Source organism: Crocuta crocuta, unplaced genomic scaffold (genome assembly GCF_008692635.1).
Source record: "Crocuta crocuta isolate KB4526 unplaced genomic scaffold, BGI_CrCroc_1.0 scaffold279, whole genome shotgun sequence".
In the NCBI taxonomy this organism is placed as follows: Eukaryota; Metazoa; Chordata; class Mammalia; order Carnivora; family Hyaenidae; genus Crocuta; species Crocuta crocuta.
The window spans coordinates 7,342,296-7,364,757 of NW_027551570.1; the positions used below are offsets into that span (position 1 = coordinate 7,342,296).

At 39.9% G+C, this 22,462-nt stretch overlaps 3 protein-coding genes across 4 annotated transcripts in view; 2 read left to right on the forward strand and 1 right to left on the reverse strand.

The window, feature by feature from the left end:
• ATP2C1 (ATPase secretory pathway Ca2+ transporting 1) overlaps positions 1 to 9,207 on the forward strand; it is a 168,510-nt gene extending 159,303 nt beyond the window's left edge. The window contains exon 28 of the mRNA XM_077750877.1: positions 8,605 to 9,207. Coding sequence (XP_077607003.1) covers positions 8,605 to 8,676 — 72 coding nt within the window. The 3' untranslated portion in view covers positions 8,677 to 9,207. The remainder of the gene's footprint in view (positions 1 to 8,604) is intronic.
• On the reverse strand, positions 6,204 to 20,035 carry ASTE1 (asteroid structure-specific endonuclease 1). 2 transcript variants are annotated; one of them, XM_077750879.1, is made up of 5 exons: positions 19,817 to 20,035; positions 17,211 to 18,532; positions 10,709 to 10,916; positions 8,635 to 8,830; positions 6,204 to 6,888 (listed from the first exon to the last, which is right to left on the reverse strand). In XM_077750879.1, the coding sequence occupies exons 2-5, from the start codon at positions 18,513 to 18,515 to the stop codon at positions 6,558 to 6,560; spliced, it is 2,040 nt and encodes a 679-aa protein (XP_077607005.1). In that variant the 5' UTR covers positions 18,516 to 18,532; positions 19,817 to 20,035; the 3' UTR covers positions 6,204 to 6,557. The 2 variants fall into 2 exon arrangements, with proteins under 2 accessions (XP_077607005.1, XP_077607004.1); XM_077750878.1 differs by lacking the exon at positions 19,817 to 20,035 and adding an exon at positions 19,727 to 19,807.
• A 102-nt stretch (positions 20,036 to 20,137) lies between these two features.
• Positions 20,138 to 22,462, forward strand: part of LOC144220614 (serine/threonine-protein kinase Nek11-like) — a gene marked incomplete at its 3' end in the record, with an annotated part of 113,954 nt that continues 111,629 nt past the window's right edge. Inside the window, exon 1 of the mRNA XM_077750918.1 lies at positions 20,138 to 20,261. The remainder of the gene's footprint in view (positions 20,262 to 22,462) is intronic.

A 22,462-nucleotide genomic window follows, 5' to 3' on the forward strand; every position in this document is an offset into this window, starting at 1 on the left:
AGATTGTTAAAAATGTTTGCTTGATAGGAAAGTCTGACAGACTACATTTAAGCATTCTTAGCTCAATTGTAGGGAGTTATAATTGAATATGTTTTCATGTTTCTTATATTCATCAATATGGTTATTTAATAGGATTGTCTTAGATTTTATGACTGTCTTTATATAGGGAGCAGGTCTGGATGGCCCATGAATTAGCTAGATGTGTTACAAATTAGGAAAACAGTTTATTTTAATCTTAGGGAACTAAGTCACCCACATGGGCTGCTGAATTAGCTTTGGAGTTGACAAACTAAATCAGTCTGTTGTTGGATTTGTAATTAGTTTTATTGGAACACAGTTATATACATTCATTTATTATTTATCACTACTTCATTCTACAACAGAAGTAAGTAGTTATAACAGAGACCATATGGCTTACTAAACCTAAAGTATTTACTTTAGGTTTATTATTTATTCCAGCCCTTTACAGAAAAAGGTTGCCTACTCGTATAGATATTCAGAAAGAGGAAAATAGGCCTATGCACTGCATTCAGTGGACTAGCAAGGAAGTGGCATCAGTTTTCTCTACCTTCCACTCTACCAACAGGACATTATCTCTGGGATGGATGAACTTGATAGCAAATTTGATGTTACTGACTCCTCTGAGTCTCCACCAAGGCTCGTATGTGGAGGAAGTCAGAGAATTTTAGTCTGTTCTCAGAACATCATCATCAACAAGGAGGCCACGCCTGTTATCATCAGTCCCACCTCATCACCACTACGAAGATTGGTTAGAGAGTTCTCGTCTGCTGTCCCATCTGAGTTGTGCTCTTCATCACACACACAAGGGAAGTGTGTGTGTTGTTTCTTCCTAACAAACACGAAAACAAGCTTAATTTGAGTAGACTTTTCTGTATCATCCTGCTAGGAAAGACAAAGTTTAGTAATAGTAAAACCAAAGTGTCCTGTCAGCACAGTCTTAGAGGAAAATGCACACTCATTTTGGAACTTTGGAACAGAATTTCCAAACCAAAATATATTTGCATAGTACTTATCATATTTTTAAGGTAAAATTATCATATTTTTTAGTGGATTTCTCTGAGAGGTCAGGCTTAACCACTTTACGAAGTAGATTATGGTTATTATTATAGTAGGGTCAGTTTCTTTAGTTTGTCTTTTAAAACATGGTGCACATACATCTGAGAGCTTAAAGGGCTACCGTACTTTGTGATCAGAAACTTGGGTTTGTGGCGTCACCATTCTCAGATTTCAACAACAAAGGTCTCTCACCCCACCCCCATTTTTAACTCTTTTTTTCCAGAGTTTCTTGGAACATGACAAGGCAACATTGGAAGCTTGCTCTCTTGATACCATCCTTCTTCCCAGAGGCATTAACTACTGCTTCTCTCTGATCATAAAATAGCACAACATATTTATTGAAGATGTTTTTACATAGAAGAGGAGGAAAATAGTTTATAATCTCAACACCCAAAGACTTTAACCTAGGCTTCAGACATATATCCAGCTGCCCAGAAGGTGTTTTCACTTAAGCACCTAAAACTTTAACATATCCACAACAGAACCCCTGATTCCTCACCTAAACCTTATCCTACACAAATGAATGACAATTGAATAGGAAATAGGAAAACAGGATTCCTGCCAGTATTTTATGAAGGCATAAAAATACTATATAACCATAGCAATTTTAGCATAATAATTTTAGCATATAATTTATAGCATTTCTCATTGACACATTTATAAATACCAGTATTTCAGAGTGATGTAATAAGTATTCATAAAGAAGTTCCCACATCAGAGCAAGTTCTAACAGGTGGATTAACCCACATATAACCCCTTCTCTATCATGGCATATAGTTTCTTATTCTGTATCCATGTTAGCAAGCATTGAGATACTGCAGAGTAGACTTTGTTTTCCCTATTAACATCTTTTGATTTATTCCCCCATAATGTGTACCACACATGAATCAGACAGAAGTCATGGGGAAGGCAATGCGCAGACCGACACATAGCAGTTTTCCAGGAAGAAACAGCACCTCAGTTAATCCTCCAAAAAGCACCAATTATATGAAAAAACGCAGTGGAAAAGTTTTCCTAAGCTTGTATGCTAGATCACGTTGGCTTAATTTTTTCAGTCTTCTAAATTATCAAATTCCAGTATTGATACATTGATATATTTTGATCAGTTTGTTGTTGTTGTTTTGTAAAAACTTTCCTACATGTTTCCTGATCCTGATGCAAGTGAATTATATTGTACAAAGAAATCTCCCAAGTATCTCCAGAGTCATAATGGAGAAAATTATTTCTTAAAATATGTATGTGTACACATATATGTACACATAAATATGTAAATATTGAGAGAATGATTTGGCTATCTTAATCAGATCTCTAAAATTTTATCAAGACTAGTTAGGAATAAAAGTGACTGCATGTGTATTGCAACATGTTCATGTGACATTTGATTTTTCTTCCTGAAAACTAGATCCATTGAAACAAGCTGGAAATACTTTTCCATGTATTACCTCATTTCATCTATTTTTTCCCATCATAACAGACTGATACTTGGCCTGGTGCAGTCATGCCTTTGAATTTTAAAACGTTCTTCCTCAGCATGAGGTTCTCATCTTAGAATTTTTATAGTTGGATGAACTTGAAGTTTAGCATATTTCAGACCTGGAAAGAAATGCCAAAGCAGCTTACCATATATTGTTCAGAAAGCTATTGCTGAAAGTGGGGAGGCATCTTTACAAAATAAATAGTATTTAATTTCAAGTTGATAGAAGGTACAGAATCATTTTCAGCTGTCTTGACTGAAATGCATCAATGTAAGACATACAATAAATACCAAGTACCCGATGTTCACCTCACTAAAAATACAAGGTCACTACATTTGGTACTAGTGAGAGTTTGTCCTTTTAGGGACATGAAATTGTTTATCCTGTTCTTGGAGGTGAGTGCTTTCCAGGGGCTGTTGTGGGCTCATCGTGTGCGAGCCAGCCAAGTACCATGTGCTAGGGACTGGTACCTGATGAACTGGAAATCTCACTAAGGGGGAAAACTGGCTTTGTCTTCCTTAGGATTATGGAATAAGGCATATCTGCTATTAATTTTTTCCTATCTTTAAACATAGTTTTAAAAGTGACTATGTTTCAAATCCAGTTTTAAAAACAATTCAGAAAATTCCTTGATAGCAAGGAAAAAGCACATGCAGGAAGGGCACAAATACCCATAGGGGTAGTTGTTCCTTCTGGTCTTTTTTCCTTATCTTCTGAGGTTGAGTGAGCTTGGCTGCCTATTCACATTCTCTTGGCACTTCTCTTTTTAGTGTGGCTTCAGCCTGACAGCTCTGCTGAAGTTCCTTTGTTCTCACATTCTTGCCCTTGTCCCGTTAGCCATATTTGATAGTGTTGACCTCCCTGCCTCTGCAAAATTTCTGCCATTAGCTCTGGCAGCCGTTGGTCTCATGGTGTTGATCTTTCTGCTCAGCCCTGACTCCTGCCCAGATCCCTTGCTTTGCTGTTGGTTTTCTTCTGTGGATGTTAACGTGTGGATGTTAACAATAACGGCTATCATTAATTACATGTTGTTAGTGCCAGGCACTATGCTTAGTAATTTAAAAGTACATGTCATTTTATCTTTATATGACACTTGTATTCTGATCCCCATTTTACAGATATTTTGTGCACGGGAAGAAAAGATAATTCTAAGATCTTTCTAGCTATAAAGGTCTTTATCTTCTAGAATTATAATTAATTTGAATTTTAAATACAAACTTAAATACTAAAATTAATTTGCATTTTTTGTCATGATCAATCATCATGAAATGCCTTTAGGGTTTATATTTACAGGATATATACATTAAACTTTCTAGGTCTAGGTATCTCAAAAAGAGTTGTACCAATAAAGTTCAAGTATAATTTTATCACAACTAGATACAGAACATGGTTATATTATAGTGTTTTTCTCCTTTCAGCTTTGCTCCTTAAATTTATTCATTTAAAAAAGCTGTCCAGAGTTCCTTTCATACTTAAACTAGTAACTGAAGACTTACACTTCCAAAGCCTCAGGTGAGCTTTGATTAGCTAGAATTGAATCAGAAAGAGGAAGACCTAAAGACATGATTAAAAACAGAAAAAAATTTTCCAAATGGAATGTGGAATGTATAACATTCTGCTTCTACAGAGGTGTTTCCATTGCCCCTGTATCTCCTCTGAATTACATCCCTGTCTCTTAAAGCCAAGCTCAGAAGCCAAAACTGAGAGTCTTGTCACATAACCTGTCCTCATCCTGAGGACTCCTGTCTCTTTATTGTAGCAATCAGTCTCACTTTGACATTTTGTAGTTGACAGATTGCTTCATTAAATGTTCTTGTTATTTCATTGTGTGTTGTCTCACCAAGCAGCTTGCACAAGTATGACTTTGGGGATCAGGTACTATATCCTAGTTTACCAAATTTGGTAAACCCCTCAGATACCCTGTTGAGTGCTTATGACCTCTCATTTCATAGATCCAAGATAAGATATATAATGGGGCGGGGTAACAGCTTAATTCTCAGAGTAAGAGTCAGTGGACATTATTAGATTTTAACTCCTTTACTGAAAGGCTAGGTGGATAATTTCAAGTAAATGGCCCTGATTGTAATAGCTAGAGAAGGGAACCTGATTTATGTTTACTGAAGGAGGCCCCCTTTGCTTGAAAAACTCCTTTTAATGAAAGAAAAAGATGAATGATATAATTAAGTTGACTTGTAATTAAACTCTGTAGCCTATACAGTCTTCAGTTGGTGCCTATCAAACCATTTGCCAACGTGGAAGCAGAAATAGTTTTTCATGCAAGGTTGATGGTTTGCAAAGGCAGGGTTGATAAAACCAGGACATAGGACATTCATACTGGGATAACTTCCAGATTGGCCCCCAACTGCAGGAATCAAGAAAAAGAGAATTTTGATACAACAAAGGACTTAATATGCTTGTGATTACTTAGATGTGTGATCACACATCTGAGATCTATCTATCTGTTGGAAAAACATGTATGAATAATAGAGGATATACTGCTCTTTTGATTATTCTGTGAATAACCATCTCTTTAGAGACATAAAAACCACCTCTTAGTACAGAGCCCCATACACAACTCCTAAAATAAAAATTTTATTTCAAGAACTCTTTATTTGAAACAGAAGCCAGTCTTTAGGGTTGAAAACTTTAGGAACAGATAAGATTGTGTTTTTGTCTTTGTAAATGGCTAAAGCCGGTAAACACTTGAAGGTATGAATAGAACACTGGTTGACGATAGGCTTACTCCCCTAAGGGTATGGTTCTCACTAGGAAAGTGGAAAGACGTGTTTGCCTGAAGTTAGGAACTGAATATAGGCCTGTTCAACATGACAGCTGAAAACTAAGTTTAGGGTTCTTACTGATGGAATGTAGCCAGTGAGAGAGTACAGAAGAAAGGAAAAACACAATTTGTATGAATACAAATAAAATAAGGTTGGGATTATACCTTCAGATCTATAGATTTTGCCCAATTCGATTGATTCCACTTGCTTGTTTATTTTCAAGTTCTTTATTTGGAACTGGCCAGCACCTTCCCAATTTTATTGGTAATTGTAATTTTAGCAACCACTAGTGAGTTCCAGAGCAGTGCCTTTCAAAGTCTTTTGACTGCAATCCACAGTAAGAAATACATTTTGTACAACCATTTAATATATGCATGTCTGATGATTTCCACTTTTAAAAAATACTGGTTATGACTCATTGATTTCATATCCCATTAAAGGGTCAATACTTGCAGTATAAAAAAATGGCCTAAGATTCTGGTATTGCTGCATATATCACTAATACTTTAATTTCTTTATAGTGTTTCCTCTTTCTTCTCTAGATCCAGGAGCTCAGGATGCTATTTCTTAATTTGTTGGAACCATTACAATTTCAACTTCTGCTTTAAAACCTGGAGCATATAAAGTGTTCCTCAAGGCTGCCATGGTCTCATTTTCCTAGTACTTAAAGGTGTTTACTTCCTGTCTGGCATCCTCAACTTGTCTCTCCTAAGGCTCAGACCTTTCAGAATAAAGGATGAAGAGGAAACAGTTGGGAAAAAAATGTTTTGAAATGATAATAACTCAGCTTCTGCTTATGGGAAATAAGTAGGGCTTCTATTCTTTTTGAAAACATAGCTGGCTGAGTTGCTGCAATGTAAAGGTTATAGACTTATTATTAACTTCCTAAAATGGAATAAGAAGTACAAACATGCTTTCAAGTGTGTTTAAGAAAATACAGAAGTTTCTTAAATCAGGTTTTATTTATTAAAAGCAGAATACAAAATACCTTGGAATTCAAAGATTGCCTTTACAGTGTTTATCCCCTAACAGATTAGTTGTAAAGAAAAAAGCTAATCATTTGAAGGGAGGCTATAAAAATTTTAAGAATTACATCTGGGGGTGCCTGGGTGGCTCAGTCACTGGAGCATCCGGGACTCTTGATCCCACAGTTGCGAGTTCAAGCCCCACATTAGGTGTGCAGCCTACTTTAAAATAAAATTATACATCTGGTTGCAGACTGAGTTTATTCAAGCTCTGAGAGCTCAATATGTTCCTCCAAGTTTTCAACCATTAATAGCCCAAACCGATTGCCTCCCTCATACCAGCATTTAGTGTCTGAGGTGGTTCCCACTCTGTTCTTTGACCGGCTGGTACCTTGTTTCTTTTGCCTTTTTTTTTTTGAATTTGATTTACCCTTTGGTAGGAATAATTCAGCAGGGGCATATGACCTTGTGGCATTGAACAGATGTTCATAAAGATGCTTCGCCTCAGGGCACAAGCTCAGGAGACTTTCTACAGAAGTCGATGTTCGCAGTTGTCGGCATAGTCCATGCACCAGGCTCCCACTATACAGTCTGTTTCACAGAAGAGAGAAAGAGTGTTGTCAAAGCACAGGTTCTGTGTAGGACCTTGGTCTTAACATAGCTTCAACAAGTGCAGCTAAACACTGAGCTCTTCTATAAAATTATTATTAAAATGACTTTTAAAACTCTGTTCCTTGATGGAAGGAACTGAGTTGTTAGTGCAAATTTGGCTGGTGGTACTTAAAAACTTGTTATCAACAAATTAGATAGATGCTTGCTGGTTCTGCAAGTAGCCAAAAGTTGAGGAGGCCTCTTATCACTTCAAAGGAAAGGAATTAAAAATGTCTCATAAACCAAATAGGCAGTCTGCTGAAATATGAGAAAATTTAGTGGCCTCATTTGCAAGCTCACTGATTCACTTGCACTGAGAATCCACTTCTGGAAAATAAAACGGGATTAATTGGAAGCCACAAGTTTAATAATACATAACTTACTGCCAGAGTTGATCAACCGGTGCCTTAGCAACTAATGCAGAACCATCGTTTAATCAGTGTAAGATCATCATTTAAAAAGCTTTAGTAATGCTGAATTGCAAAACAGTCCTGCTGAAATTATTATGAAGAGAACTGTTTGGTCTTGTTTTTCCCTGTTTTGTCATAAAGGGCTGTGTGGTAGCTGGAGAGGATCCAGTCTAGAATGACCTAAATTATTTAAGGAAGGGCATAAAGAATCCATAGGTCAGAGGCCAATTAATCTTATTTGGTAGAAGGTTCTAGGGTTGGCTTAGATATCAGGCCCAGAGATGTATTAACACTATTTACTGCTAGGAAATGGTATACCTTAAAACACTTCAAGTCACACCAGCAGATTTTATATGCCTCCAAACATATGTCATTCACTTATTTGACAAATATTTGAGTTTTTACTGAAGGCTGGCACCGGGGCAACAAAAGTAAATAGCTAAGCCCCTTCCTCACAGAGCTTCCTTTCAAGTGGAGAGAGACAAAGCGCATCTCCAGTCTCCACTCCATTTGCTAACCGTCTGCCCTTTATTCTTCCTCTCTCCCTCCCCTGGGATTTCCTGGATGTACAATCACCAGCATGTCCAATCCCCTGAATGTAGTGCCCACGCCCTACTGCTATCCTATCTTTCTTACCCAGCTCAAACTCCATACTCAACCATCATAATCCCTTCCTGGCATGCAGGCTGCCTCTCCCTTGTTCATACTTGTCTGGCAAAACAAAAACCCTAAATAAAGTCCACTTAAATGTCTCAGAGTCCTCTCACTAGAATAAAAGCTCCTCCGTGACAGCAGAGATTAAAAAAATCTGTTCACTACACTCAAGCACACAGTAGGCGTTTAATACATATTTGAACAAGTATGTGAACAGTATGCCACGTGGTAAGAAATGCAATTACAAAACTCCAAAAGAGTAATAGGACTAGAGTGACTGGAAGGAGAGGGTAATATTCCAGGAGGATAATCAGAAAGAGCCTTTATAAAGTGATAGCTGAACAAAGACCTGAGAGAAGGGACGGAGCGAGTTCTAGCCTACCAACAGCTCAGCTGCCTCTTGTTTTACCTTAAGGGACTGGCTTTTTAAATCTTTGACCTAATCATGACCACTTTTTTGGGGAATATGGAAAAACTTTTATGTTTCCAGCTCTTCTGCTATAATAGTGATCCAAGACCCATTATACTAAGATTAATTTTTAAACATTTATTTGCTTTAAGTATAAGTAAAAGTATGTACTTCTGTGTGCAGCCATCTGAACTAGTTTCCCGTGGTGCTTACCGAGTTAGGTCTGGTTCCGGGAGAGGAGCGGACAGCAGCTGATTGAGATACATCCCCATCTGCAGACAGCACTGCCACTGACAGAAGATGTGAGCTGTGTCTAAGTCCAGTCTCGTGCCCGGCCGCGTCTGCTCCTTCACTCTTTGGAACTCTTCATACAGCATCCTATCACCATCCTCCCGCAGATCTTCCTTTCCTAGACAGAGAAGCAGCCCGAGGGCAGTATTTCCAGAAACACTGTATAGCTTGTAATTTTCTCTCTACATAAGACTTTGAATTCCATAAAGAAAAAAATTAGTTTAAATAACCAAAATGCTTTTCTCTTCTGGCTCTTTACTATTTTAACGTCAATGTAAAAGCCTTGCTGTATAAATTGAAATATTTATACTGAAATGCCTTTTTAATGACAACCTAACTTTATTCAACCCTAAATTATTTATTTTTCCTTAAAATAAGAATTTCTTTCACTGGTCTACTACCTGACTTAAAATACATCTGCTTCTGAACTCTCCAAACCCAAAATCTGTCTCTGGAAAATACGAATTACTATTAAATATCCTTCTCTTCACTGTTCTCGTTCGCGAAGTTTCCTTCCATGGAGACCAGTCCCTATCATAGTGCACTTACACAGCCTGTGTTCAGAGCACACTTTAACCTCTGCTTTATGGGAGGAAAACAAAAGCATGACTCAAGGAGCATATGGTAAATCATCTCCTTCTTCACGTAGTGGAGGGTAAGAGGCAAGGAGCAACAAGCCTCGGCAATGAGGAGCCTGTTTGCGTTCAGCTGTGGGCTCTTGCAGGTTTGAGGAGGGGCACGCAAAATGACATTGGACCGACTTGAAAGTAATAAAAAGAAGGCCCACCTTTTACCCATTAGCGAGCAGCAAGGCACTGAGCCTGCCTAGGTGCAGGGTCCACAATTCCTAAAAGAAAAGAAACAGACCCTTGACATGCCCCTTCTGTTGGACTTAGGTAAAAAGTCAACAGGCTTGTGCTCTGAGAATGTTGTTAAACTATAGTTATTATTCAAAGAGTGGAAATACCCTAAACTTGTGCTTTAACTAGTAGTGGGCCTTAGCTCATTCAGTTGGCTGTCCTATAAGAAGAGTCTCTTCTAACAACTACTCTCCCACTTGGGGTGTCCTGGAGTCTATACCGCTTCACTCTTTCATTTAATGTATTTTAAAAGTAAACTCAAGAGTAGCACTGTCCAACAGAACTCTCAGCAATGACGGAAATGTTTTGTGTCTGTGCTGTCCAGTCAGTAGCCTCTAGTTTTATGTGGCCTCTGAGTGCTTAAAATGTGGCCAGTGTCAAGAAGCTAAAGTTTTCATTTAAATAGCCACACGTGGCTGGTGGCCATGAGATTAGATATTAGCAGTGTTCTGGAGTGTGATGATGATTATACGTGTTTAGATAAGGTATTACAGCACTCATGATCTTTTAAAGGGAATAATTCTATTAAAGAATTGAAGTGCTCCAATGCATCTGCATTTATTTCACCTGACACTTACATGCAGCTGAAACTACCTTAAACTGTAATTCTCTAAGAGAAAAAGAAATTACTATTTCTGTCATCACGAACACACTAATTGAAACTTACAGTGGAGAAAAAGTAAAACAACAACAGCACAAGCATGAATGTTTATTATGGTTGTAGGCATTCAGAAGTTTTACCAATGGACAATTTTAAATAAATTTCTAGTGATGATGTTGCCACTGTATTGACAATAGGGACAGGGTACATGGAGTACAGAATGTAACTGGCAAGTTACACATGCTCACTTCATAGATCAAAGTATTAGGTGCCACAGAGCAGGTGGGAGGAGGCAGTACCAGCACACCTTCACTGCTCTGGCCTCAGAGTCAGGCACTGCAGCACTGAGCCTGGTGCACAGAAGTGCTCAGAAACATTTGCCAGTGAGTGCATGGTAGTTTGGTGTCTCCACCCCTAAGTTCTGGATACAATCGATGGGAGTAAACAATCCAAGAATGTTTTTTCGTTTGTTTAAACTTGCGATTATATGCAAGTAATATGCAAAACTTTACTCCTGGAATTTCCAGATACCTACCAGGGCTGTTGATGACGTGCAGGGGCCCCATCAGCATCCCTAGCAGTAAGGCCTGCAGATGATGTAGCTTTGCCTTGGCCTCTGTGTGCTGAAGCCAGTAGCAAGTGACTGAAACGAGCAACTTCAATGAAGAAGGGATTGGCTCCAGGATGGTCTGTTTCACCTTCAGGGTTTCTAACAGAAGGATCTGCCGTTTGGCCAAGGAGAGCTGAAAATACATACCGAACATCCTGCAAGTTACTTTGGGGAAGGTCTTTTTTTTCCCTCTACTATGAGGAGACTTTAATGCAAATGAATTGCTCTGTCAGTTTCTTATCTAACTGTGGAAAGAGCAGCCACACTCAAAGCATTTAAACCGTGCTTAATAAGTACGGTTGAATGGATATATCATGTACTCCCACGACACAGCCCTTGCTCGTGTCATTCCATCCTCCATGGAGGCTGGTGAACATCTTCAGTGCATGTCACTTGGGAAGCTTAAAAAATTCAGCCTTCAGGTCCCACGCCCTAAATTTTGATTCCGTAAATGAGAGCAACCGAGGAATCTACATTTTAAGTATTCTGTCTTGAGAAACAAAGATCTATACTCAACCCTATTCTTACCGGACAGTGACTACTGAGGCCCCACCTTCATGATGCCATTTCTGATCACCTCTAGAAGGCAAACATAGATGATACGCACCCTCTGTGGCATATTATACAGCCTTCAATATTTGTTTGGGTCTTGTCTCATGTCCCTACCCAGTTGAATACTTTGCTTTTTTGTGTTCCCACAAGGGATTGTTCCCACGGTGGCTGCTTGTAGGTGAGAGGTATATTCAAGGGGGATAGGAATCTTTAAGGACTACTTGCACTGTGCGTGCACTAACACACCACACTCACTTCTACTCCATGCTTTAGAGTATACTTTCAGATAAAAGGAAGTTAACAGCTATGAGAGGTTTGGGCTTCTTGAAATAACTTGGCCCTAGTGGATCTTAAGAACCATAAGGACCTCCTAGGTCACACACTTTTACAAATAAGGAAATTAGTACTATTAAAAGGGCACCTTCAGGAGGACTTTACCATCAAACTTTTAAGAAAGAAAACACTGGTGTTCCTAGTGTCTACATGCAGCCAGAAAAGGATTTCTTTTTTAATTTTCTGTAAGGATGAAGAGACTTTCTCAGTACCTAAAACCTAGTTTGTAGTCTGTATGTTGACAGCAGGGAATGGACATGTTAACCTGAAATAAAACACATCATAACTGATAAAATAGTTTCACCATAGATGTAGGAAAGCATTAAATATAATTCATAAAACTGGTTTTAAGATTTTGATACTGTGATAAATGGGTTCTTTTTGAGAGAGAGAGAGAGACAGCGTGAATGGGGGAGGGCAGAGAGAGTGAGAGAATCTTAAACAGGCTCCACACTGTTGGCACAGAGCCCAACACAGGGCTCGAACCCACAAAGCCTTGTGATCATGACCTGAGTGGACTCGAGTTGGATGCTGAACCGACTGAGCCACCCAGGCGCCCCAATACTGTGATAAACTTTTTAAAATTAGAAATATGCAAATACACACAATAAACTATTTGTTAAAAAATAAAAAAGGGAAAAAAAAGAAATCTGCAAATACAGTCTAAACAATCACTGATGGGAAATAACAACTACTTAAAAACTTTATGATCTCAACTGGTAGGAAAATACACCAAGGAAAGCTAAGAAAATACGTGAAATCTCTTCTGACATATAATGCTTAAATTATTGAATTCTCCAGCCAAATTACAACTTTTATGAACAAAAGAGAGTTTAGGCTTCACCTTTAGAAATGTTCTGTCTCTCATTAACTGTATACCACATTGAGCAAGTTTCTGAGCTTTTCTACAGTCCATCTGATTATCTGTAAGTGGGCATTACAGTGAATTACAAAAGATGTTTCATGGAACCCACCAGTTCTTAGCCCCTTCCAAAAGAGGAACTACTCTGCTCACAGCCCTTAAATCTGGTTACGTTTTATCCCATGTGACAACTTTCCCTTACCCCAGAGGGGAAGGAAAGAACAAGCCTAAAGAAGAAGATCCCACCCAGAGAGAGACTGGTCTTGGTGCTGCCTTACTCCCAAAGAAAGACCCACTTGCATCTCTCCTTATAATTAACCTCTCACTGGTTAACTTCAATGGAGTTCTATCCACTGCAACTCACATAACCAAATGAAAATCCTACCCTATGTGGTTACTGTGGAATTAGTATAAAGTTTCTATTACAACACCTGACACCTCATGTTAAGAAAAACAAAATGAGAGGCACCTGGGTGGCTTAGTCGGTTAAGTGTCTGACTTTGGCTCAGGTCATGATCTCACGATTTGTGGGTTCGAGCCCCGCATTGGGCTCTGTGCTGACAGCTAGCTCAGGGCCTGGAGCCTGCTTCAGATTCTATATCTCCCTCTCACTCTGACCCTCCCCTGTTCACGTTGTGTCTCTCTCTCGCAGAAATAAATAAAACATTGAAAAATTTTAAAAGCAAAAAATGAATAGAGAACTATCACAAGTTTCTATTATACCTGCATTTGTCTTTGGAATCACATCTGCACTTGATACCATTTAGAATTATCATGGGCTATAGGCGCCTGGGTGACTCAGCTGGTTAAGCGTCCAACTCTTGATTTCAGCTCAGGTCATAATCTCATGGTTCATGGTTCAAGCCCCATGGTGGGGTCCAGGCTGACAGCATGAAGCCTGCTTCGGATTCTCTCCGTCTTTCTCTCTCTGCCCCTTCCCCACTCATATCTTCTCTCTCTCTCTCTCTCTCTCAAAATAAATTAAAAAAAAAAAAAAAAAGAATTGAGGTGCCTGGGTGGTTCAGTTGGTTGAGTGTACGACTACTGATTTTGGCTCAGGTCACAATCACATGGTTAGTAAATTCGAGCCCCATGTTGGGCTCTGTGCTGACATTGTGGAGCCTGCTTAGAATTCTCTCTTTATCCCTGCCTCTCTCCTGCTCTCTCTCTCAAAAATAAGTATAAAAGGAAAAAGAATTATCATGGGCTAATTAGAGCTAGCAACACTGAGCTAAATACATAATTGATTAGTTTATGCCTAGGGAAAGCTGAAAGATACGACCACACAGAAAGTGAACTAGAATCGCACCCTACTTTGAATACAGGTAAGTGATGAGAACACTTTTCATCTCCACTTGGCAAGGAGTATAATCAGCATGCTACACTCATTGACTCAACTGAATTTTCTTTCATATGAGGGAAAAAGTGTCTTGATCCCTATGTAACACCACACACAAAAAATCAGTTGTAGATAGACTGTAGATCTAAATATGAAAGAAAAAAAACCTGTCATGACCTTGGAGTAGACAATTTTTTAAGTAGGTTATAGATATAACTATAAATAATAAAAATTAAAATTGGACTATTAAGATTCTGTCATCAAAACATACTACAGTGAAAAGACAAAGTAGACTATGCAAGAGTCTGTTCACATGTTATTTGACAAAACACATATATAGAAATAAACAAAAAGCCAACAGGAAAATGGGCAAAAGACTTTGAACAGAAACTTCTATAACAGAGTATCCAAGTGTCCAATGGATACATAAAACGTACACAAATAAGTCATCAGGGAAATGAAATTAACATCAAATTGGTTAAAATGTTGCCACTATCCAACCATCAGAATAGCTGAAGCAAATTTTTTTTAAGGAAAAAAATGCCAGGTGTCAGCAAGGATGTAAAGTAAGAGGAACTTTCATAAGCTGCTGGTGGGAATACTAATTGGTTAAGCCACCTTGCAAGACCATTTGGCAATACAACTTGTAAACTAAATATATGCATATTCTATGACCTAACAATTCCACTCTTAGGAGTATATCCAACAGATACATATCCATATTTTCAAGAAATGATGTGCACTGCAATGTTCATAGCACTATTCACAGCTGCCCAAACTGCAAATTACCCAAGTGCCCATTACCTGCAAAATGGAAAGATCAACTGTGGTAAATTCCCACAATGTAATAATATACAACAAGGAGAAATAAGTGATCTACAGCTTCCCATAGTGATATGAGTCTCACAAACATATTGAATAAAAGAAGCTAGATGGAAGGATTCACGTTACAGGATTTCATATTTATAAAATATAAAAACAGTTAAAACTATTCAATGTTATTACAGGTCCAGATAGTGATTACAGGAAGTGGTAGAGGGGGTGCTCCCTGGGAATGGAAATTCGAGAAAGCTGCTGGGGTGCTGATAATGAGTCTTCATGTGGGCATTCTTTACCTGGAAGTGTCAAGTTGGTAAGAATTCATCAAGCTCTACAGTCATCTGTGTACTTCGCTGTGTGTACCTACTCAGGGAGGGAAAATTTTAGGAGCGATGCATACATTCATTACTTTAATTGCAAGGATGGAGTCACAGATGTAAACATACATCAAACTCATCAAAGCGCACACTTTAAACATGAGCACTTACTGTACATCGTTTTTCAATAATAAAGTTTTTAAAAACCCTTCACAGCACCATCTATGTTGAAGAGAAATGTAATTGCAATAATATGTCACCCTTTAGAATTCTGCTAATTTCAATTTTATTGCTATGAGTAAAGTTTTAACAAATCCCCTCAGTTTGGAATTTGACTTATGCTCAACTTTCTAGTTCTGAAGCCCTAGAAATGTGCTAAAGTTAGCTGTGTTACTTAGCATGGTAAAAAGGACTCTTGTAAAATTGTATCTAGATTTGAACTATAAATGAACTGTAAACACCGGGTGGGGACATCACATCATGGGGCTTCCCCGAGTGCAGTGACTTGTAATTAGGCATAGCCCTTGTTGGACACAGCTCAGAAACTATGTTTATGGAACTGTTATAAGAAAGGAGGGGGGGAAGGAGGCCAGTGAGACTTTTTCTTTCTTTAACTGAGATATAAATTACATACTATAAAATTCACCCTTTCAAGGTGATTTTAGTATATTTATAAGCTTGTACAACCATCACTGATTCCAGAACATTTTGGCACCCCAAAAAGAAACCCTGTTCCCATTAGCAGTTATTCCCCATTGCCAAGGAGGCTCTGGTACCCACCTGATGTGGCTCTCATTTCCTCCTGCCTGAGCTGGTACTAATGGGGAGACCTGAGAGGTTAGTCTCTGGTCCTCATTCAGGCCAGGGATTGGCATTGCTGACATCTTGGGCTGGATAATTCCTTGTTGTGGGCAGGTGTCCTGTGCATTTTAAGATGTTTAGCAGTATCCTTGGCCTCTCCTCACTAGAGGCCAGTAGCAACACCCTCCCTCCTCCAACCACCTACAGCGATGATTGAAAGTGTCTCCAGATATTGCCAAATGTCCCCTGTCGGGGAAAAAAAGGGGACAAAATCACACCAGTGGGGAACCAGTGGTGTAGACTGTTCCAAAAAACTCCCACAGGAAAGAAAGCTTCATTCAAACCTGCTGGGAAACTATGGTTGCTCTCCTATATCCTTGAGTAGACGGGTACCAGGAGTGGTCTGTGACAGTCTCATGAATCTGAATATTAGTTGGATTTAAGAAAACTTCCAATAGGGGCGCCTGAGTGGCTCAGTCAGTTGAGGATCCAACTCAACTGATTGATTTCAGCTCAGGTCATGACCCCAGGGTCATCGGATGGAGCCCTATGTCAGGTTCTACGCTGAACGTGGTGTCTGCTTGGAATTCTCGCTCTCCCTCTGCCCCTCTTCCTGCTTGCACTCTCTCTCTCAAATTAAAACAACAAGAAACTCCAAATAGGCCCTACAATTGGTATTATAGATTTGTCTGGATTTAATCTGTACATTTAATTGTGTTAGTATAAGCAGTTTAATATCTACTTGTAATTTTCAGTATATTTATGTAAACAAAAAAATAAACACTTGGATCCAAAATTTTTTTTTTAACCTTAGAAAGGGGATTGGTCTGAGCGTTACTCAGGTTTAAACAACACTGAGTTAGGCTAAGAATCATGTTTTCAGTGTCAAACTAATCATCATGATGCCATAAACCTAAATAAAGCCTAAAAAAACAGGTCCTCATTGATAAAAATGAAGAATTAGACCTAAGTGTATTAATCTTATTAACTGAAATCTGATGCAGTCTAAGATATTAGCTATGCCTATGACAAATGCCTAGCAATGCAGTTTTTGTAGCTCAGAATGTTTTCCTTTGTCTTTTTTTAAAGGCACAAAACCCCAATTTATGAATAGCTAGTATCAACAGAGTAGCAGTAATAACTGCACAGATAACACAGACTACTGAGGGAGAGTGGAAATGGCAGATCGGGAGCTAAAAGCCCTAGGATTGGGTTCTAGCACTTCACGTCTCTGGCTGAGGTATCACACAGTCACCTACGCTGAGTCCTAGTTTTCTCAGCTACGAACTGGGGGGAATAGAGCAACCAACCTCATCTGGTTACATGAAGAGATAATATACATGAAAGCACTTTTTAACCCGTGAAGTACTTTACAAAAATGACATTAGTGTTACAAACACTTACCTCAGGCAATATGCTTAAATCAGAATAATCCTTGGGTAGTTCTACTGCATTAACAATCGATGTCTTGATATTTTTATTAATCCTTTCCACTTCGCTGAAAGCTGGAGGCTGAGAAGGCAATGCATTCCAAGACACATTCTCCAGATGTGAGGAAGCATTCAAAAGAAGCCCATAGATGATTTGCCGGATGGGCAGAGATATTCTGTGGGCATTTGGTTGCTGCATATTTTCCACCTGTGTGTGAAGAATGGTCCGTCTTAGCACCAAAGCATCGCTGATGAAAGGAGAGAGCTGGCCTTTGGCCAATGCCACTAATACCCACTCTGGTAAATCCAGATTCAAGGCAGCCGGACAGGTGTAACTACCGTACTGAAAGAAGTCCTGCAGCTTCACCTGGGATTGCTGGTATTCTTCCATGGAACAGCACAGAATTTCCTTCACATTTTCTCGATCCTTTTTTGGGAGATATTTCAGAACATTATCCAATGCTTCAGTAGGGTTGGCAAAATGAGATAACCAGTTCAGAAGTCCCCAGACTCGGTGGTGTCTCCTCCCCTTTGAACTGGTAGCTCCGAGAGGAAGACGGACTTTAGTTAAGAATGTGTCCATGATGGGTAGATTAATATGATCGTTTCCACATAGCACCGCGAAGAGAGGTAAGAGTTCTTTATTCATATTGCTGAAGTGACGGCAGAGCGCATCAATGGAAAAGCATTTGGCAGGGATATAGCAGTCTTGTGTACCTTTGATAGTGTTTACATTTCTCCACTGAAAGCTAGTCAGTGGGCAAAACCCAGTTTTTAGGTCAAAAATGCAAAAGTCACTATCTGATGATAACACAGGGCAATTCCAATGATTAGCCAGTGTCATAATGTCCCGATCTGCTTCTGAAAAGCACTGGACAAAACACACTTGTAACTTGATTAAAACCTGGATGAACACTTCCCGGATGAGTAAGGGACACACACACCCACCCCTGCCAACAGAAAGGGAATGAGCCACTTGGATCTTCTCTCTAGCTCGATCCTTTAAAGTTTTAAGCTTTTTATCTGAAATGTCACATCCTCCATCTAACACAACATATGGACAGATATTACAAGCAAACAGTGATTCAAAGAATTTGTGTACAACATCTGCAAAAGAGTCATAGTCCCCTCCATACCGAAGTTCCAAGTCTGAGTTGAAGCAAAGCCGATGGAAGAGAGCATAGCCGTCAATGACAATTTTTGTGTCCCGCAACTTCAAATCAGTGAAGAACTCATTGCTGTGATCTTCCACAAAACTCATTAGTCCTCGAATACCCATGATGACTGTCTGAAGAACTGCCGGATTAAAACGATAGGACACACACAGTTGGTGCTCTTTACTGGGGACCAAGTCATCATTTCCAGCACCACAAACCAACAGCAAATGTTATGAATAGCTCTTGAAACAACATATCAGGTATTAGCATCTCAATTCTTATCTAGTTGCTCAGGCACCACCGGCTAGCTGAGTGCATGGGTTTTCATTCTCTTTTGCTTTCCCTGTATGTTACAAGGCCCAAGTGCAATGGTTTCATGGACTTTAACCTCTTGATAGAGATGGAAGCTGTTGATTCTAAAAGAGAACCCATTACAGTCCATTACTGACAAACTAAGAGAGACTACTGTGGACTTTGATATTGAGATAGATAACAGTCACCATCTTCCAACAAAGAAGAGTTTTGTAGGGTCAAGGTAAAAAGTCGTAAGCTCTAAAAAATGAAACCCTCTTCAATCTCATAATTAATAAATCAGGGGGCACTAGGCTTCACTTAACTAAAGTGTGTAGGGTCAATGATGTGGATCCAGTTTTTCTTTACTGACAATCAGGGTCTGGGAATTTCTTTTAGGCCTTGGCTTGTGGTCCCATCTTAATTGGCATAGTTTTGAGTAAGGATAATTACTGCTTCATGCCTGGAGGAACTTAGAACTCTCCGGTTTCACCTCTACCAGGGGCTCTTTTCATCTCCTCATCTTTGCATTATCTGGCTCAGTACCAAGAATATCGTTCCCCATCTGGCTACCTGAAGTCATAGGATGTGGTTTTTCCTTTGGCCTCATGCTCCAATATAGCTCAGCATGGCACGGTCACCGAATGTGTCTTTATTTAAAATAATGAGATTTTATTAATCATGTATTTCTTTTGCATTATTTTCGATTTTTAAATACACTGCATTAAAATATATGGATCTGGATTACAGGCTTTGGAGGCACCTCCTTGCATTCTGCGCCCAACTCCATTCACCCTGGTTTTGGCCTTTCCTTATCCAGTATAGTAGTTATTTATAAGTGGCTCGTGTGAAATATATGGAAACAGAGGCCATGTCAATTCATTCTAAACTAATTACAGGACCTTGCAATAGTTGTTGAACAAATGCGTGCTGGGTAGGAGAAAGGCGCACAGAACGTTTGCTCTTAGTCGTCAAACACAGGCTTCATACATCACGCCACCCGGCCCTTAGAATCCGCTACCCGACGGGCGGCAGAGCCCACCTGCACAGTCCTCCCAGAAAACTAGCCCCTCCATTAAAAGCCTGCAGGAGCCCAGGGAGTCCTGGAAACGCCTGCACGTGAGAGTCCAACCTCAAGAGCGGGAACCGGAAGCCTCCGCGTATGACGTCACTGGGAAGCTCGGTTCCATGAAGCCAGTGGTGCCACACCGCGCCGGGGGTACAGGTGCTCCCGGGCCTGGAGGCGCCAGGTCACTAGGGAAGGCCGGGAAGTAATCTCCGAAATGGCCGCTGTCATGTTAGGGAAGCCAGGTGGGTCGGGCGTCTTCTCCTTTCCCCGCCCATTTTGATCAGTGCACACTTCCGCCTCGGGGACCTGCTCTGTGCCGCCTCGCCCCGACTTCCCAGCATGCCTCGCGCCGTCTCCCTGGCAACGGTCCCCAACAACCTTGCAGGGAGGTCCGGAGCTCCGCGGTGCTGCTGCACCTACGTGGGACCTGCCTGACGTACGTCCCAATTACGGGTGGGACTGTGGGCAAGCCCCGGCGCCGCCGCTGCTGCGCCCTCCACACCGAAAGGTATGCGAAAAGCAAAGGGCGCTCCTCTGGGCGTGCCGGGCTCCCCGAAGCCGGGGAAGGTGATGGCTTTAGGCTGCCCCAGCCAAGATCCGCCTGCCTGGGCCTCCATGCCCGCGACCTCTTCACTCGCCTCAGCTCCTTTCCTCCTGGATCTGCTCCAGTCTCCGGAGAATAACTGTTGCCGGCCCCCCTTCGATACACGTTAACCCGATTTGCGAAAGTGTAATTATTTTTTTTTTTAAGAAGTTGAGGCGAAGAATGTTCATTTTACGTTCAGGTTAAAGTTTACCTTTAAGGTTAGCATTGTACTTTAGCAGAATCTGGTGTCAAATCTGCTTCCTCTCATTTAGTATTACCAGGGAAGAGTACAACTTGACTTCAACCAATGATAAACACTCTCCTTCCTGTGTCTTTTGTCCAAAGGTCAGTTGCACAAAGAGGTAATCTCATCTTTTTCGCGGTTCCCATCCAACTTCCTAAAGCTCTTCCCTTCTCATACCAAGCACACTCCTCCCCACCCCCCACCCCCTTGGGCAACAGTCGGTCGGCTGGACACTTGTTTGCCCTAACAAAATTTATTGAACACCTACTAGATGACAGGCACCAAAGAGACAGAGATAAAGAGGTGTGTTCCTAGCTCTCAAGTTCATTCACAACCTTCGTTGAGGTGGGAGCCAGGGAACGTTGACAGCAGGACAGGTTGTTCCGGAATCTAGACAGCCCGACACCTACTAGGGTAGCTCTGTGTTTGGAGAGGAGACCAACGGAGTCACTGTCTGAAGGTGGACGGGAGAAGGGGGCGGCAGGGCTGAGTCTGGGAGGTTGGGCCAAAGGAAACTGTGGCCCAGGCCAGACTGCTTAGACACTGCTGGGTTTGAAAGCTCATTTACAAGTAGGAGCCATTGGGAAATTAGACTTCTCAGAAACATTCTGTCTCTCAGTAAACCTGGACCTTCATCTCACCTCTAAAATAAGGAGAATTACTAGGTGATTTGAAGGATCCTTTTCAGTTGAAAAGGCTGTAAGTCCATATATTTTTCTTAACAGCTTAATTTGGCCAGAAAGTATCACTTTTATGGGAGCACAGAAAGCAAATAAAATACACATCTGGAGGCCTGCTCTCCAGTTGTTTTTCTAGTAGTAGACTTCACTAATATTTTCTGTGATCTTGATAATCTGACATAATTTTTTATTTATTCAGGGATTTTGAGCTATAGGCCTCAGTTCTTAGGTTTAACCCAATGTTAATGTTTTATTTAGTATTGTCATGAAACACAGCCACAATACAATTTGGTTTCTTTCTTTTCCTTTTTTTTTTCTTTAAGATTTTATTTCTAAGTAATCTTCACACCCAATGTGGGGCTCAAATCCACAACCCTGAAATTAGGAGTGACCTTCTCTACTGACTGAGCCAGCCAAGCACCTCTCTCTCTCTCTCTCTTTAAAGCTGGTTACTAGAATACTTCTGACTGGCATCAGGTAAAACTGAACTGATTAATGCATTATTTCAAGAAGAATGCTGTAAATGGACATTTACCATTTATATTCTGTTCTGAGGATTTTTGCAATTGCCACCACCATGTGAATCCTGTTGGTTACGTACCCCAAACTACGCAGATAACATCTTGTTTTATCATTATACACAAGAGGGTTTTGTCTTCCAGCTTTGGAATAGTTGAATATGGAAACTTGACTCCAAGGCATAGACAGTCTTCAATTTAAAATCATATTTTCATGGATTTAAAACAAAACCCACTTCTCATCATTACTAAAAACAGTTTCGATTTGGTGAAATAAAAATGACTTTACTGGGCACGCATTCATATGACGCAGTCCTACTTTTCATAATCCTACTATATACACATTTATATTCAGTTATAATTAAAATACAATGTTTGGTTTGAACTGCATTTGTGACACTTCTTCTTTCCAATCCAGAGAGATTACTGTCTACACAGTGTGTATAATAATTCGGAAATTGGATCAGGATTTGTTTAGGATGAGAAAGAATTTATTCCGAGGTCTTTATTCCTCTTCACATCTATTCTAATAAATGCAAATATGATGGTTTAATGTCTACAGAAAAAAATTCTATGCTGATTTCTAGTCTAATCCTAATTCACTATTTGTTAATTAAAATAGACATAAGGTGGGAAGAAAGAATTACAAAAAGATTAATGCAAATATATAGATAATTATAT